Source organism: Staurois parvus, unplaced genomic scaffold (genome assembly GCF_062004578.1).
Source record: "Staurois parvus isolate SC_StPar_1 unplaced genomic scaffold, SC_StPar_1.0 ptg000282l, whole genome shotgun sequence".
In the NCBI taxonomy this organism is placed as follows: Eukaryota; Metazoa; Chordata; class Amphibia; order Anura; family Ranidae; genus Staurois; species Staurois parvus.
Window position 1 is genome coordinate 2,736,096 of NW_028318078.1, and position 19,679 is coordinate 2,755,774.

A 19,679-nucleotide genomic window follows, 5' to 3' on the forward strand; every position below is an offset into this window, starting at 1 on the left:
CTGGCTGATTTCAATCTATATTTGGCCTATGTGTACCCTGCCTAACTAACCCTTAACCTGGTGGACCTCTGCAGTGAGATCACCGCTTCCATTCAGAGAGCAAGGGTCTCACTCTGCAGCATGCTGGCAGAGGACAAGCTTTTCTACTCAGAATATAGCTGCTTTGGAGAGAAAACTAACTGACTTTTCAAATCTTTTGTTTTGATGCACACTGAATGTATTTAAACTGAAGCTTCAACTGGACTTCAAATGCCCCCTATAGATGTATTTGTGATAATTATTTTTTTTGTTATTGGAACATTTTAAACTGATGTTAAAGGCAGTTTAATAGAGAACATTCTCATTTCTTTTTTTTTTTTCTATGCCTTGTAATGACCTTTCTGCATTGGTGGGATGCAGTGGGCCTATTAATTAATGTACTGCTAGTCCCTTTGATATATTTGTGTCACTATCACAGATCAGAGTCTGGAGAGAGGAACATGCCTGTCATCTTCCGTGAAGATCCTGACTTTATGGATTATGAGGATCCATACCTGGGGGAGCCAGAGTATTACAGTGGGGAGGAGTATTATGAAGAGGACAGTATGCTGTCTGGAAACAGGTAAATGATTAGAGTAACATGATCAGGCTCTTCCAAAAAATTGGAGGAATAATGAAAGTGTTGTCCACAGCAGCTAATTAAATATCCAAAGTGCCTTTGAAAAATGACAGCTTTATTTGGATTGGTGTTTATAGAGAACATGCAAACTTGAATTCCCTTTAGGATTATAGAACTGTATTTTTCCTACTAGTCCATCTTACCAGAATCTCTCTTAACCCAGACCAATGTATGATGAGCCCACAATGTACCCAGCCAATGACCTGGACTATGAGCGACCCAAAGGCTACCACCATCCTTACAGTTTCTTTGAAGAGGAGGACTCACAGATATGTTATGAATCAAGGAAATCGCCAAGACGGAGACTGCTGCCACCAACACCCCCGTGTGAGTAGCCTCCATACACCCTTTTCTACAAATATGATAGATTTTTTGATCAGCTCAAATAATTTTTTTTACGGGAAGGAAAGATAGTTTAGTATGGAATATCATATAGTATAGACCATTCCCACAATTTAAGACCACTTTTTATGTTCTCTCCAATATCACACTGGAATGCAGTGATGAGATGTTTGATAAGCTTGATTAGAATAGTTCATTTTCAGAAAATATGGCATAGTGTAGAGATGGTTGACAACAAGATTATTCTCCATTTTGTCTGGGTCTGGAAGAAGCAAAGTGTGGAGATGGTTGACAACAAGATTATTCTTCATTTTGTCTAGGTCTGGAACAAGCAAACTCCTGTGTTCACTAAGCAGCATGGCAGCCACGTGGCACAGGACCCAGAAGCCAGCAGCAATCACTGTAGTAACAACTTTCATGGGGATCAGCCAGGAATGGTGTGTGTGTAGTTAGAACGGTTTAAGCTAGACCAATGTAACTATGCAAAAATAGCCATACCTGGAATTCAGCTTTACAAATCCTCTGTGCATTCTGGCTTTAAAATAGGCCAGGAACATTGTGAGCTTGGCAAAAAGGAGAAACTTAGTGGACCTCCATTAAGAGTTAAACTGGCTTACAATCCTTGTTGCAGAATGACCAGATTCTGCTTTCATCTACACCTGATGCACTGGGATGGTGTAAAGGTGAATCTGATTTGCTGTTATGGTCAGTATGGATTTTCCTGAAACAAATTATTCTCCTAGATAGTTTTATACATGACATCAACTATTCCTGGAGTGAGATCAGTGGTATAGAATGCACAAGCACTAGACCCAATGAAGCAATAGTGTTTATACTGTAGATCAGCAACAACATGAAATTATACTATTATAGGCCACAAGACAGAGCAGCTTTCCAGAGCTCAAACCAGCTGACAAATACAGTCGGGTATATCATTCTTTCTGGCAACTTTGCCAGCAGGACTAACTCTGTTTTAGAGTTTTCATGGTGGTCAGGCAATGGAAGTCATACTTACTTCTTCCTATTGACATGACATTTGTTGTTGTGTTCATTGTGAATCCCAGGGAAGGGTGCTAGGGGGCTGGGTACATCAGTTGGTAGCTTCAGTTCTTTAGAACCTATCCGTGTCAGTCAGCAAAGGGACGTAATAAAACTGAACATGTAATATGTATGTGTGTGTTTGTTCTCCAGAAGCAACATATTTCTATGTCCTAGCAGTCTTGACCGCCAAGACTTGACCTCACTACAAGCTTCCAGACCCAGCTTTTGGGGGTCACTCAACTGCCCAGCAAGCAACGTTTAACATGAATATGTGAACTTTATGGATAAATTGCTCTACAGAACCTGCAGCTCCAGAGCTCAGTAGCCCTGACTGTAACATTGAATAAAACCATGAGTTCTGGTTGCATTATTTGCAGCTGAATGTCAGTTTTCTGATATGACATGAAAAGAATGCTTGTTCACAGGTATATTTTTCTGTTATTGCAGCCAACAGAAGATCTTCATTCAATTTTGAATGCCTTCGCAGACAGAGCAGCCAGGACGACATACCTCTATCGCCAACATTTCATCACCGTACAGCATTACCACTGCATTTAATGCAGCAGCAAGTAGGTTCATACTTCACCTTACCACATGGGGTAGTTTTTGTAGGGAACTATGTAGATCTACAGTTCGTTAGGTTGGAAAACTACAGGTCCCAGTGTTATGATTCTGCTATTGCTTTATTTTGTGTAGAACACCAATTCACAAAAAGAACATTGGGGAACTTGAGAAAGTACAGAGAAGGGCAACTAAACTGATAAGAGGCATGGAGGAGCTCAGCTATGAGGAAAGATTAGAGGAACTGAATTTATTCTCTCTTGAGAAGAGGAGATTAAGGGGGATATGATCAACATGTATAAATATATCAGTGGTTCATATAGTGAACTCGGTGTAGAGCTATTCACCCTGAGGTCATCACAGAGGACAAGGGGGCACTCTTTACATCTGGAGGAAAATAAATTTAATCTCGAAACATGGAAAGGTTTCTTCACAGTGTGAGCTGTTAAAATGTGGAATAGACTCCCTCAAGAGTTGGTTCTTGCCAGCTCAGTGGATTACTTCAAAAAAGGCCTGGATTCTTTCCTAGATACACAGAATATAACTGGATACTAACATTTATAGGTAAAGTTGATCCAGGGAATATCCGATTGCCTCTCGGGAGATCAGGAAGGAATTTTTTTCCCAGCAGGAGCAAATTGGATCATGCTTTGCTGGGTTTTTTTTTTTGCCGTCCTCTGGATCAACTGTGGGTATAGGATTATAACTTCTTTTTTTTTTTTTTCCCTGGTTGAACCGGATGGACTTTTGTCTTCTTTCAGCCAGACTAACTATGTACCTATGTAACAGCTCAAGGTTGGGTTGAAGCTAATGCAGCAGGTTTAGCCTACTGCGTAAGAGGGTAGCGGTGTGGTGTTCTGGCACTTGCAGCCCGACTCCAACCAAAATATTTTCTTTTAAGCAAGCCAGTGTCAATGGGGGAATCTCTTCCACAGAAAAACAAAAGGAAAAGAGCGCAACCTATGTATGATCTAGAGGTGGGGTAGAAACACAAATAGGAATAACAAGAAACATCAATATGCAGGGAAAAACACTTGGAAATAAATGCCAAACAATTGGGACCCAATCGGGTTATAGAGAAATAGAGAAAAAAAATATATAAATAGGAGATGTTCTGTCTAGCTACTGCTGACAGGTGTGTGTCTAACAATCCTATTTGTAGTTCTGTTCACTTATGGCAGCCTTTTACTGGATTGAACCTTGAGTCCAGAAGGATACATGTAAAAAAAGAGAGGTTCCTGTAAGTGTAGAATGTAAAAAAACGTGATTTATTGCACGTGCAATACAGCAACTTACAGGAGGATAGATTAAAAACGCACTCCCATATCCATTAATGGGGTTTGAGCCACGGTGAACTGCATGGCAGTCCAGGATGATGATCTGTCAGTGTCAGGCATGAGCGGCCGGCAAGATGGAAGAGGTCTGGTACCGAGGCTTAAAACGCACCCTGGAGCACAGCGTGTCCGCAATGACATCACCAGTTGTCGAGTGACACATTTCCTGAGCATGCGCTGTGAGATGCCAGTCCTAGCATGCTCCTTTGTCAAGCTGATGGTATAGGAACGGTTTTGTCTATATAACATGTAACCAATTAAAGGCGGTTATCATTTAAAGGAACCTATGACTCTTTAAGACTGAAAATCACTGGTCGAGGAAATTATTGTGGATAAATTAAAACACAAACATCTCAGTCCTATACTACATTCTCAAATGCAAGTAAACACATAATGAAAGAACATCAAAGATAATTGCTATAGAAGGGAAATCGTTATTGGGCATGCAGCCATAAAAACAAGTTTCTTAAATGTTATTAAAATTTTGATTAGGAACTTAGTGGTGATAGTTAAAATATTTATTAGGAATTGGGGATCATTGAAAACGCAATAATAAAATAAGTAATAACCATGAAACGATGGGTATTGATGCACGATTCACAATAGACTAAGAGGTGCCTTTCTCTTTTCTTTTCTTTCATGAATCTCTCCCACAGCTCTATTGTGTTCTGCCAGCAGGGAGCCATCCCTGCCTGCAGAACACAATTATTACTACTAGTGGCTATAGCCGTCGGCAGTAATAGCATGCAAAAAATCCAATAGGCTGGTTGTATTGAAGTCGATCAGTGGATCAACTTCAGCACAACCAGCCTGCCCATAGATGGATTGAATTTTGGCCGGGCCCTGCTGAAACAGCCATGATTCAATCCATTTATGATCCATTATCTCCTGCGCTCAAAGACTCAGATCAAACGGGCATTAGTAACAAACATCGTGTTCATCTGCTGGTGATCAGAGGTTGTGCAGCTCTATCATGAAGCTAGGGAAGCTTGATAAAACTGTAGAAGAGGATGAAACAGAGAGCGCACAAACCTTGCGCATTACCTCAATAAATAGTGACTAATTTTATTCAATTTAGGAAATATACTCACAAAGGTGACGGTAAACGGGCATAAGTAAACCATATCCACACAGGGTTACAGGTAAATCCAAAGGGGGGGATAAAAACTAACGCGTTTCGAAGGGTGCTCCCTTCTTCATCAGAGCTGATCAAAAAACATAAATACAAATTCCCCTCAAAATATTACTTGAATCATGAATATTCAAAATGGTATAACAGGTGGTGATACTGTAGATGAGCAGAACAATATACATGAGAATACTCATAAAAATGGCAATACGTATAATAATAATAATAATGATGATGTCAAAAAACACATACAGAAAAGGTATATATAAAAAAATATACACAAAAAAATTTTTTTTTTATAAATATATATAAAATGGGTGGAAATAAATGATGGAAAAAATTGAGAGCTTAATTGTAAAACTGGCATAAAAATCGCTGGTTAAAGATCGATTAGCAATAAAAAGTATCTATAGAGAAAAAATTAACAAAATTCTTAATAATTAATTGTAAAAATATATATGTATACCTAATAATAATAATAATAATAATAAAACTAAAAATCATATAAAATATTGTATACAAAAAATCCTATGATATAGAATTAAAAAAAAAAATTCCATATGGAGAATCCATAAAATAAACGTATATAAATGCAAAAGCACAATTGCTATTTAAAAACAGGATACGTTCATTTTATTATGTGTAGTATAGGATTGTGTGTAATATTAAAACAGATACCTGGGTTGAGCAGATAGAAACTTCAGTATGGCAGAGTTCCTATAGCAAGGAGACATTCAACCACTGAGTGTCAGTATTACAGCAGTTGAGCTGTAATATTACACACAATCCTATACTACACATAATAAAATGAACGTATCCTGTTTTTAAATAGCAATTGTGCTTTTTGCATTTATATATATTTATATATGTTTATTTTATGGATTCTCCATATGGAATTTTTTTTTTAATTCTATATTATAGGATTTTTTGTATACGATATTTTATATGATTTTTAGTTTTATTATTATTATGATTATTATTAGGTATATATATTTTTACAATTAATTACTAATAATTTAATAAATTTTTTCTACTATAGATACTTTTTATTGCTAATCGATCTTTAACCAGTGATTTTTATGCCAGTTGTACAATTAAGCTCTCAATTTTTTCCATCATAATAATTTTTCCATCATTTATTTCCACCAATTTTTTCCGTGTGTGTGTGTATATATGTGTATATATATAAATATATATATATATATATATGTGTGTTTGTGTGTGTGTGTGTGTGTGTGTGTGTGTGTGTGTGTGTGTATATAATTCTTTTTTTTGTGTATATTTTTTTATATATACCTTTTTCTGTATGTGTTTTTTGACATTGTTATTATTATACGTATTGACATTTTTATGAGTATTCTCATGTGTATTGTTCTGCTCATCTACAGCATCACCACCTGTTATACCATTTTGAATATTCATGATTCAAGTAATATTTTGAGGTGAATTTGTATTTATGTTTTTTTGATCAGCTCTGATGAAGAAGGGAGCACCCTTTGAAATGTGTTAGTTTTTATCCCCCCCTTTGGATTTACCTGTAACCCTGTGTGGATATGGTTTACTTATGCCTGTTTTACCATCACCTTAGCGACTAATTTTATTTAATTTAGGAAATATACTCACAATTTATTGAGGTAATGTGCAAGGTGTGTGCGCTCTTTCTTTCAATCCATCTATGGCCAGCTTTAATTTTGAACTTGGCGTAGGGATAGAACCCCTGTCATGTTTTACTGCTGCTTGTGAACCCATTAAATTCCTGCTGGGATGGAAAATGATGGGTAATCTGTCCAGCTGGGGAACATAATACAACAAAAAGAGAATTCCCCTCATTTCCTACCAATCCTGATGACGGCAGTTTCAGCAGACAAGTGACAGTCTCTAACAAAACAGAGAAAAATTAAAATGCTTTTTTCTAGTAGAGTAGATGAAGGCTAGAACCCCTCTCAGATTTTCCCTTACTTTCTGTCTGTTTAAACCCATTGTCACTGACACAGATAAAGGTGGCAAACCTCTGTGAAAAAAAAAAAGCCCCAAGAGTTCGGTAACAGGGGTTCTAGCCCTTCTGCTCTTTGCCCACAAAAAGAAAAGTGGGCATGCACTTTAAAGTGTATACCAAGGCAAAATGTTAAAAATAAAGCATATGTAGTACATCTCTGTAATACCTGCATATGTTACCGTATTTTATCCCTGCAAGTACAGAAAAATACCCATTGATCTGCCAGAGATGCACTGAGCTCTTATTTATTTTCCTGTTGTGAGCTGATAAAACTCCGAATTTTTGTGGACTACGCATTGCCTTTTATTGAGCTACAGTGACGGCACTGGCTGTCAGGATATATTAGTGACAGCGGTAGATTCATCCATCTACACTGTATACCACGGATGGAGGAATCTGCTAGATTTCTATAGGAACCTGGCCATGATCAGCTCAGTGTACGATCAAATGAATCTCAACATTATGCTGTTTCTTAATGGAACGTAGAACATGAACAGATGTAAGCAGTTTTTGATGTAACCGGTAAAGCTAAACTCTGGTTGGCTAAAAACATCTTGGTTGTCCCTCAAGCATATATTTTTTGTTTGAAGGGGAGCTGACGGGAATAAAAGAGTGCAATACACACTGGTTGGATGAGAGCCAGCTCAAATCTTCTTTCTTTCCCTCCTGTGATTATCCCCATTCTATTTCATTTAGTTTTTATTACTAGGCCAATTATATGTATGCTTCCATTTCAGTCAATTGTTAGCTTTTTTTTTTTTTTTTTTTACACTCTGCATTGGAAAATAGAGAGAATCTTATTGACTTCTATGACCGGGGCAGATACTGTTTTATTAACACAAAGCACTGATCACCCTTCATTTTATTCATCAAGTGCCCATAAGAAGCAGTTTTACTACTTTTATTCTTCCTGTGCCAACATTCTCATTAATAATGAAAAACGTATTTCCTTAGAGCATAAAACTAGTTTTGATTTTCCAATTCTTTCCATAGCTTCATTTAAGATACTTGTTTAATGTGAAGTCTGCTAGGCAGTAAATATGACACTGTGCAGGGCTTGAGTAGTGCTTTCTGGCACAAGTAATAGTCCCTATGACAGTTATTAGTCTCAGTATCTCTTCATAGTGGCCTGTAATTGTCTGATCTTTGCTCCAACGGTCATAAACAATTACTTTTTTTCCTTTGATAGATCCCAGTAACCCCACAGTGAGCCTAATGAGATTCTTAACTTAACTGTAATGTTACTATTTCAGTATTGCTGGATAATTTACCATTTTTCAGGCAGTTTCACTTCTGGGAGTGTGGGCAGGGATGGGAGTGGGGGGTGTGAGTGAATCAGTTTGCCTGGTATATCCAGGGCATTTTTGAGAATATTCAGGTGAATTGATTTGCTCACCTCTAATTACATCATGGATACAAATTGTCAATATGGCATGATGGGTGCAGCCTGGACTGAAACACACTACATTGATGGAAAGGACAGTGTGGTCCAAATCCTCAAGATAACCCACATGGAAGAAAAATATATATTTTTAAAAATATTCTTCCCAAATATATTGCATATATATATTTGAAATGCTACAATTTTGGCCATTATATATATATATATGCGTTTTTATTACAAAATATATGGAAAATATTTTTAAAATATAGTCATCAGATTTTTTTTAACATATAAAAAAGTCATTATTAACATATTTGTACATATATTTGTAAATGCATACCAAAAATGTAGATTTGTATTTTTAAAGACATACAGTATATTTGAAATGTATTTTTAAAAATATTTGTAATAAAAACTAATTTCAACATACAGTATGTATGTGTGTGTGTGTGTGTGTATGTATGTGTGTATATATATATATATATACACACACATACATACTGTATGTTGAAATGAGTTTTTATTACAAATATTTTTAAAAATACATTTGTATTTTTAAAGACATACAGTATATTTGAAATTTACATTTTTGGTATGTATTTACAAATATATGTACAAATATGTTAATAATGACTTTTTTATATGTTAAAAAAATGTGTGTGTGTGTGTGTGTGTATATATATATATATATATATATATATATATATATATATATATATATATATATATATATATGTGTGTGTGTATATGTATGTATGTATGTGTATGTATATATATATATACCAAAATTGTAGCTTTTCAAATATATGGCAATATATTTCAAGTATATTTTCTTCCATATGAGAAATCTTATGGCTTTAAGGACCGCTGAAGAATCCAGTACATCACACTTAGCGCAACACTTCTGAGAGACTGAAGTGATGTACAAGTGGAAAAGAGACAAAAAAGCAAGGTGCACAGACTAAGTGTAGTGGGCATGTAAACAATTTTTAAAGGAAGACAATTAGCAACTCACATAAAGTAAGACAAATTATGCATATCATGGTTCTCAAAAGCATTTCCAGCTGGGGAGGACATCAAGGAAACTGTCACAATGGATGCACTGGGAATGGTCTGAATGGCACCTACAATAGCTAAGAGAGATGACAAAGGGGCGCCAGCGTAAGAGGGGATTCACAATGTGCGGTGCAGACTGAAGATCCATTTTTATAGCCAACTGACAAAGTAGTTGTTCAGCGGTTCAGGACCAGTTGTTCAGTGGTTCAGGACCGGTTTAGAACAGCATCATGTCAGGATTTTATCCTGTTCACAACTAATAACGCGTGATTCAGAAGTGTTCCCATGGAAGTCAATGAGCCTGAATTTGCACCTAATCTGGACTGCACTCTGGTTGCACAGCAAATATGTGAACAGGCACAATAGAAACCAATGTTATTTCAAATGTCATGTGAATTGGATGTAGTTCAAAACGCATCCAATTCGCATATATGTGAGAAAGTGCAACAAGGTGAAGAGGTGGACACTGCACACAATAATTGGCAACTCAGTGTGTGGATGATTTCATGCATTGGTGCATCTGTAGCTGGGAGGAGGAGGCAGCATCCACGATCCTAACATAACTTCTGCTGCAAGGGGTGGAGTGTGGTAGCCGGGGTGACCAGGAAGCAGCATGCGTGGATCTATGGAGAACAGGCAAGGACCGGAACAGAAAGTGATGAAACAGGAAGTGATGTCAGGGGGCGTGGAAACTTGTTTTGTGGCTGACGCCTCTTTTTCAAGACTGCACAATTCATCTTACTTTATGTGAGTTGCTAATTGACTTCCTTTTAATAAATGTTTACACACCCACTACACTACTGCTACACACTTTGCTTTCTTTGTCTAATTACATCCTGCCTAACCTCATTTATAAAGTGTCTGAGGAAAGATGTTTCTCAGTTTTTCTTCCTGCTGTATTAAACAATTGCATTTGTCTTCTCCCATAATACCAAAGGAGATTGCTTGGATGGTTGCTCTTTAAGCTGCACAGATTGAGATAATTCCTCAATCAATGATAAATGAGGCTCACTGAGCTTTGAGTTATGTGAAATATACATTTAATGATGAACTCCAGGCAGATAGACTGTACATGATACATTAATTTACCCCATCAATAAGTCATTAAATGTTTGATATCTTGGCCCTGTGGACCGTACTAGGGTGTGGGCGGTGGGGTCACTCCGACGGGATACTGGTGGAGGACCACCTTGACTGCTTGTTGCCGTGTCTCCCGACACTCTCTCTTCTTCTCCTTCACTATCTTTACAACTGGTGCCCCCCCCTCCCCCTTTTTTTCCTTTCTTTTTCTTTCTTCTCTGTTTGGGTGTATACTCTTGGTTATACAGAGTTGTTTCATTTTTGTTGCATATATCTTGTCTGGGGATGCTCCACCTTGTTTTTTCCTTTCTCCGTGATTTGTGTTATCGATCCCTCCATCCTGCTGTTATTTGGATTCATTTTCATTCATCCACATGGATCATAGTCATACCTGTGATGTTTTTCTGCCCACTTACTTGTCTATGATCTCATTATTTTCATGCTTTGTACTGTTAAATTTGATACAAAATATAATAAAGACAAATTTAAACTTTTAAATGTTTGATATCAGCCTCTTCCAATGCCCTGTGAAGCAGCGTTAGACTGGGAAAGGTGTTGGCAGGCATGGGAACCAATGAGTTTTGATGCATGTAATTTGTACTGTCAAGGAACTTGATAGGAGAGCAGAGAGAGAACCTGATCAGTTTGCTGCAAAACGTTTACATTCTATTCAGCAGCCTGGGTGTGGAAGTATGGGACTATAGGCAGTATTCTTTATTCTATACAATAAAGACCACGACTCTTATTGTTTTGGTGCTAACTTGGCCGCGACCGTTTTATTATTGGTTTAAATATCATTCTTTATAATAACAATTTATTTTTACATATTAGCTTACTAATAATTGTAAAACATTTGTACTTACGGTAAAATAATCTTACTCAAAACCCGCAGCTTAGTCACTACGACTCAAGCTGTACTTATGAACACAACACTTATCAACCATACTCCTTAACCATACAACTTTTTTCAATTTACATACTTACGTATTTTACCATCATTAAATATACTTAGCAATAATAATTAGCTGCGCCGAAAAGGGGCAGGTGGGAGGGAGCACTACAGAGATGCCTCCCAGGTTTCTGAATTTTCCGTTAACGGAATCCCCTTTTATAGCCCTCTCCTCTCTCCAATTCTTCTCCTTATTGGTCACTGTTTCCTTTCAGGAATGTCCAGGTGTAGTGGGGGGCTAAAAACTTCCAATTCTAGAATCTTCCCCATTATATAATATACCCTGGGGGGGGGGGTTAAAACTCCACAGGTGTAGTGGGAGGCTTAAAACTCCTTTTTTCTAGAAGCTTCCCTATTATGCTAGTATATCATGGGGGAACTTGAAATTTTAACATTTTTTTTTTCTCCTCCTCACAGCAGTGGGGGGACTAAAAACCATTCTGACCTTCTAGAATGTTCCCCCACTGTATTTTACAGTGAGGGGACTTGAAACCTTCTTTCCCTGCCACAGTCCCATAACAAAAGGGGGGGCCCTATTTATTCCCCCTTTCTGTTCCTATTCCTTCTACAGTCTAACTATAACAAAGAATGTGGTGTCATCTGCCTTGCTCTGCAGTATGACAGAGCAGTGTAAATTTTATAACTGGATGGGCAGAAATACAAATGCTTTGAAAAGTAAAATTGCTCCCTTATATGTATTTCATCTGTGAATTTAGCGGTTTGCCTGGAGTTCCACGTTAAAAGACATGCTTTTAAAAATTGTAAGGCTTCTAAAATAGTCACTAAGTCTGGAAACTTCCCACCTGACTAGAACTGTATTACTAATTCTGATTCTTTTTCAGATCATGGCTGTGGCTGGCTTGGACTCTAGCAAAGCTCAGAAACATTCTCCCTGTCGCTCCACAAGATCCTGGGCCACTCCTCCAGCTACTCCTACGAACAGGGACCGCACCCCATTCTACACACCCCTCATCCGGGTGGACCATGCTGAGTCTAAGGAGCAGATGAATGGAAGTCTCCCATCCTTACAAAGAAGCTCATGGTACACAGATGACACAGACATTTCATACAGGACATTTAACCAATCCAACCTGACTGTACCCAATGACTTCAGGAACAAACACAGTGACAAGCAGAGGAGTGCAGACAGCCTAGTGGAAGCCGTAAGTAGCCTTGGGTTATATTGCCCACTTTACAGCCCTTCAAAAACATGTGACTGTATTATACCAGTTGTGGGACTTTAGTGTGGCTTGTATGGGCTTATGTAATAACAGGCAAAGCCCAGAGGTCATCGGCGCTGAAGCCACGATTCTATAAAAATCTGTTCATTGACCACAGTGAAAAGCCTACAACCGTGACACATGAGTAGATATGTTCCTGACACTCAGAACTGATGAAACTGCTTGGCGGCACAGCAGAACCTCTTCAACTCTACAGAACAAATCCAGATGAATGTGACTAACTACTACTAACTACAACTGTGACACATTTTAGGCTACATAGTTAATCATACATGTAGTGGCTGCTGGTAAGCTGAAACGTGTCCCAGTTTTCTAAGCCTTGATGGTCCTAAGCTCTCATACAGAAGGTCTTAACCTCTGGAAGAAGATAGAAGAACTCGCCTTTTGGTCCTAACCTCCTCAGCACTGTGAATTAAAAAAATATATAGCACATTTGTTTATACTGATGGCACTGGTATAGCTTCAAGGTGCCAGTGCAGTATATGTATAAAGGGGTGCAATGATCCTGCTTTAGACCAGGTAGGTGTCATAGACCAATCCACTGAAGAAAGGATGTTCAGAAGATATTTTGGGAAATTCATGAAGGGTGTCATAGACAGCATTGAAAGTGTTGGTGCTTGCCACTGTTAATATTGGGGACTAAAATATTTTCGTCAACACAAATTAACACTATTTTAGTCAACTAAAATGCAATTAAAACTAAAACAATTCAGATGACTAAAATACGACTAAAAATAAATGGCATTTTAGTCAAAAGACTATATCTAAAACTAAATCCAAATTTGATGTAAAAATTTAACACTGGTTATACATCACAGCAGCTAAGTCTGTGTCTGTAGTGTATGTTCAAACCTTAATACCATAAATAATAACATATTATTCAATTTTTTTACTGCAGAAGTATATGAGTTTTGAAATTCTACATAAATGCTTAAATAATGCATTACAATTTGACTAAACCCATTAGATTTTAGTCGACGAAAATGTATTGGAGATTTTAGTTGACTAAAATATGACTAAAACAATTCAGAAGACTAAAATACGACTAATACTAAAATGGCCTTTTAGTCAAAAGGCTGTGACTAAAACTAAATCGAAATTTGACATTAAAATGAGCACTGGTGCTTGCACCCAATAATGTACCAGTCAGACAGGTACATGAATGTGTCTGGGTCTGCACTGAGGAGGAATCACTCTGAACACTCCTTCCCCATTGCACTCACACTGACAAGTGCTTGGGTGCGGAATTTTATACTAGGGGTGGGAAGAGCCTGATGGGGGAACTGAGAGACTAGTTCTCTGATCAGGTCCACTGCAAGTTTGATCGACAAAGCGAGAGTGGGCGGATCCATAGCCGCTATTCAGTCAAATAGTGGATTTAGAATCTGACCACTGTTGGATGCTGTCAATGAAAAGTGAAGCAGATCTTATGAGGAGCTAGTATCTCAGTTCCCCATTAGGTTCCACCCACCCAGTAACAAGGCATTGCCCATGTTTGGGCATCTATGGACCGATTGTTCACATTTACCTTGCAGCCAGCAAATCTCCTGACCAATAGCTAAATAAGTCGGAGGTTACAGCACTGTGCGGGAAGCTATCACAGACATGACAGCCTCCTAGCAAGGGCATGGTCTGCTCTGAGTACTGGCATGCCTCTGTGTTGGCCTCTATTACTGCCAGCTTCCTAAACTGAGAACTGGTGGTAATTCTTTCAGAATTGGTTGCTGCCATAGTGATAGAATATTAAAGTGGCGTTTGGAAGAACTGCCTGAATTTTACTGCTTGTGTCAGTAATGTTACCAACACTAGCTCAAATGCCTGCCTGAATTAGACCAGGGAGTTCTTAAGGAAAATACCAGCAACAAACTGTTATTAGGGCCGTTTTAAATTCCCTGAATATTTCTTAATTGTGAACATTTAAGTATATTTCTAAACTCATACTTTATCTATTCAATTTCGCAGGCTCATTCAAAGAGTGCTAGTCCTCAATAAGTAAATTCCGCATTAAAAAAATACACAATATACATCTGGTAACTTCTAATTTGAAAACCTGTGTGCTTCCTGTAGTCTCTCTCTTTCTGCCATACACTTCCTGAGTCTCATGCCCTCCTTATTCACCTAATTGTATATACAGCCCTGGCCAAAAGTTTTGAGAATGACACAAATATTAATTTACCTGCAAGAAAGCATGTGCAGTCATCATTGATTTGCACAAAAAGGGGTCCACAGGCAAGGATATTGCTGCTACTAAGATTGCACCAAATCAACTATTTATCGGATCATCAAGAAATTCAAGAAGAGAGGTTCAATTGTTGTGAAGAAGGCTTTAGGGTGCCCAAGAATGTCCAGCAAGCACCAGGAGCATCCCCTAAAGTTGATTCCGCTGCGGGATCGGGGCACCAACAGTGCAGAGCTTGCTTGGGAATGGCAGCAAGCAGGTGTGAGTGCATCTGCACGAACAGTGAGGCAAAGTCTTTTGGAGGATGGTCTGGTGTCAAGAGGGGCAGCAAAGAAGCCACTTCTCTCCATCCAAAAACATCAGGGACAGACTGATATTCTGCAAAAGGTACAGGGATTGGACCACTGAGGACTGGGGGTAAAGTCATTTTTTCCAATTTAATCCTCTTTCTGATTGTTTTGGGCATCCGGAAAACACAATGTCTGGAGAAGAAAAGGTGAGTGCTACCATCAGTCCGGTGTCATACCAATAGTAAAACATCCTGAGACCATTCATGTGTGGAGTTGCTTCTCAGGCAAAATTGTGAGTGAGCCTGACTCCCTTGGCTAAGAACACAGCCATGAATAAAGAATAGTACAAAACATCCTCCGAGAGCAACTTCTCACAACCATCCAAGAACAGTTTGGTGATGAACATTGCCTTTTCCAGCATGATGAGGCCCCTTGCCATAAGTGATATTTAAGTGGTTTAGGGAACAAAACATCGAAATTTTGAGTCCTTGGCCAGGAAACTTGAAATTCCCCAGACCTTAATCCCATTGAAAACTTGTGGTCAATCCTCAAGAGGCGAGATGGGTGAATGAAAAAAACTCCACAAATTCTGACAAACTCCAAGCATTGATTACAAGAATGGGATGTCATCTTGAAAAAGAAGGGTCAACTCTGCAAATGATGACTCTTTGCATAAACTTAACGTAATTGTCAATAAAAGCCTGTGACACTTATAAAATGCTTGTAATAATACTTCAGTATACCATAGTAACATCTGACAAAAGATCTAATAACACTGAAGCAGCAGATTTTGTGAAAATTTATATTTTGTCATTCTCAGAACTTTTGGCCAGGACTGTACATATTGCTGGTATCACCTCAAATAGGGAGAAATAGGAAAAACAGCTAGAACTGTGCAGTGGACACCAGGTGGAGCATATTCTGGCATCCTCTGCATTTGAGTAGCAATTAACATATATAGAGGGGTAATATATTCATTACATCTCCTGAAGACCTTTCATATTTTATTTAGTGAACTGGCAGAAGTGAACTCTGAAAACAGTGACTGGTTCTCATTAGCATCCCTGCCCCACTTTGTATGTGTATTACCATGATTGAGCTTGGAAGTTAGAGTGAGGTTAGGCATTAATAGCTCAGAAATTCTGTTTAGTTGGGAGATTGCAAAATGGAGATTGAAGCGGAGGTCAACCCAAAAGGGAAAATGGGGAAATTAAAGTACTGGTCCCCCACTCCCTGTGAGGAATTGGCACCTTTGGGGAGTGGGGGGGGGGGGGGCTAGCGGGTACCCAATTTTGACAGGCACCCACTCTCACTTCTGCTGCGATCACCTAGGCGATCATAAGTGGAAATTGTCCCCCCCCCCTCCTTCCCCGTAGTCTTCTGGGACATGTGAAAGGTCCCAGAAGACTACAGGACCATTCTCAAGGTGCAGCGCTGCTTGCGCATGTGCAGTGAGCACCCGACTGTGAAGCCACAAGTTGTCACAAGCACGGGTGCCCACACTGAAGATGCCAGTGCCGAGGAGCGAAGATCGTGGGACAGGTAAGTGGCTGTTTTTTAAAAGTAAGCAGCTACAGTTTTTGTAGCTGCTGACTTTTTTTTTCTGGTTTGACTGGAGCTCTACTTTATTATATCATGAAAACTAATATATCAGTGAACCCCACACTATCATACCCAGTGCTAAACTTTAAACTCAAATCCCAAACATAAACACAATACACAGTCCAATAATCAAAGTTTGAAATTAAAACATTATCCCCAAAATATCCTGTAAAGTCACTCAAAATTGTAAGTAAATTAGTAAAGTCACTTCAACAAATTAAGTCTCCAAAATCCAGCTTGTCACTTTCTTTGGTGCTGAGCCCCTCCACTGGCTCTTATAGGACAGAAAATACCTAAAAAAAAAAGGAAACACTACATAGTGTATTACCTTAAATCACCAAAATATATATATCTCATAACTTCCACAAAAATGTGTAGAACTTCAAAAATTTAAGTGACCACAACAGTGTAAACCTCTATAGTGGAAAAGCATATATACTCTTACCAGAATACAAAAAGGAAAAATGCCTTAAACATATAGTAGGAATCAGCATACATTCACTCCTTTCCTCCACTCCTGAAGTGTGCCTCTTAGGATGTCATCCACCATATCCTCCTGATCATTCCCATGGTTTAGACGGACATTCCCAAGCCTCCAGGGTACTCATATAATGAATGTATAAATATATATTTATAGTGTGATACCGTTTTAGTAATACAATAAATTTATTAGATCTGCTTACATAAAAATAAGAGAAATTGCCTATTCCCATGCCCCAGAACCCTTCTGGGTGGCCGAGCAGCTTATTCCTCACTTTCCATGCACATTTTGTCAATACTCAAAATGGCCGACACGCCACTTCCCTTGATGCGTTTCGTCACATCCGGGACTTAATCATAAGGGGTGATTAAGTCCTGGATGTGACGAAACGCATCAAGGGAAGTGACGTCGGACGCACAGGAAAGGAACCGGAAGTGGCGTGTCGGCCATTTTGAGTATTGGCAAAACCGCATGGAAAGTGAGGAATAAGCTGCTCGGCAACCCAGAAGGGTTCTGGGGCATGGGAATAGGCGATTTCTCTTATTTTTATGTAAGCAGATCTAATAAATTTATTGTATTACTAAAACGGTATCACTGTGTGTGTGTGTGTGTGTGTGTGTGTGTGTGTGTGTGTGTGTGTGTATATATATATATATATATATATATATATATATATATTTATACATTCATTATATGAGTACCCTGGAGGCTTAGGAATGTCCGTCTAAACCATGGGAATGATCAGGAGGATATGGTGGATGACATCCTAAGAGGCACACTTCAGGAGTGGAGGAAAGGAGTGAATGTATGCTGATTCCTACTATATGTTTAAGGCGTTTTTTCCTTTTTGTATTCTGGTAAGAGTATATATGCTTTTCCACTATACAGGTTTACACTGCTGTGGTCACTTGGTTTTTGTTGTACTCACAAAGTGACACACTAATTTCCACTTTGCACAGTGTTCACTATTTTGGCACCAATTTTTGAAGTTTTACACATTTTTGTGGAAGTTATGAGATATATATTTTGGTGATTTAAGGTAATACACTATGTAGTGTTTCCTTTTTTTTTAAGGTATTTTCTGTCCTATAAGACCCAGTGGAGGGGCTCAAAGAAAGTGACAAGCTGGATTTTGGACACTTAATTTGTTGAAGTGACTTTACTAATTTACTTACAATTTTGAGTGACTTTACAGGATATTTTGGGGATAATGTTTTAATTTCAAACTTTGATTATTGGACTGTGTATTGTGTTTATGTTTGGGATTTGAGTTTAGAGTTTAGCACTGGGTATGATAGTGTGGGGTTCACTGACATATTAGTTTTCGTGATATAATAATTTGCACTTTCAAGGGTGAGAGTGATTTTTCTAGTATGTGAAGGGTTATTTTAGTTTAGTGGTAGGTGACACCGTATTTATATACATATATGGAGCTCCTCTTTAAGCTACAGCAAGGAAATGGATAAATTCCAGCTTTAATTAAAGTATGTAGTAAATCAAGCCACTAAAATCTAATGTTTTTCCTGTAAACTTCAGATAATTTGTAATCATTTTATATCTGCAGGTTTCAATAAAATATCTGGTGATACTGCCATGGAAGTCCCTGTCTTAGTTGTGCTTCTGCAATAATACCATCACTTGCTCTCCCAAAGGAGACTACAAGTGGTCTATACATCCAGACATGCCCAATTGTAGTCACCATCAGGAAGCTCACCCTGATAAATGAGCAACAGCAGTTTAGGGAGTGCATGCATGTAGACAGGAAGTGGCTGCAACAAAGAATGTATTTTGTTCAATAAAAACCAAAAAACCAAAAAAAAAATGGAAATTGACTGATACACAGTGCTTAAGGAAAACTAAATGTCATTAAGTTGGGGTTTACATGTACTTTCCAAAACCAAAAATGTATTATGTTGCAGCTTACCAAACATTAGATGTGGTGGCTGCATCAGTTTTCTTTTCTTTGGATTTTACTCCTCTGTTTCACCTGGTGATTTGGCCAATAACATACCTCCTGTATTAGTGAGACATCACTCTGGAGGAATGAGCCAGGACACAGCAGACAGCACCATTGTCAGTCTGGGGGGATGTGAGTGTTTAAATGTATTAGCAGATTTAAATACAAATAACAAACAGAATCCAAAGTCCAGCGCACACTTTGTAATCCGTTACAGCAAGCATTTTTCCTTTTGGGATAAAGGTTTCCATGAATAAAAGCTGACCAATTTAATCACCCCTGCCTGTGGTAAATGAATGATCTTATCTATGTGAGCTGATACATTCTGCTGGAGAGCTTGAACTTCTGAAAAACAGTAGAGTTCCCAGCTGAATCACCAGATGAAAATAGAAGAAAGAG

The 19,679-nt window shown here is 38.3% G+C and overlaps 1 protein-coding gene across 8 annotated transcripts in view; it reads left to right on the top strand.

Annotated features, from left to right (window-relative positions):
• The window catches only part of CACNA1D (calcium voltage-gated channel subunit alpha1 D), a 537,089-nt gene that overhangs the window by 509,317 nt on the left and 8,093 nt on the right, over positions 1 to 19,679 (top strand). For all 8 annotated transcript variants that reach the window (XM_089681862.1, XM_089681863.1, XM_089681858.1 and 5 more), the window contains 4 exons: positions 458 to 601; positions 822 to 985; positions 2,489 to 2,610; positions 12,373 to 12,693. In XM_089681862.1, the coding sequence (XP_089537988.1) occupies positions 458 to 601; positions 822 to 985; positions 2,489 to 2,610; positions 12,373 to 12,693 (751 nt within the window). The remainder of the gene's footprint in view (positions 1 to 457; positions 602 to 821; positions 986 to 2,488; positions 2,611 to 12,372; positions 12,694 to 19,679) is intronic.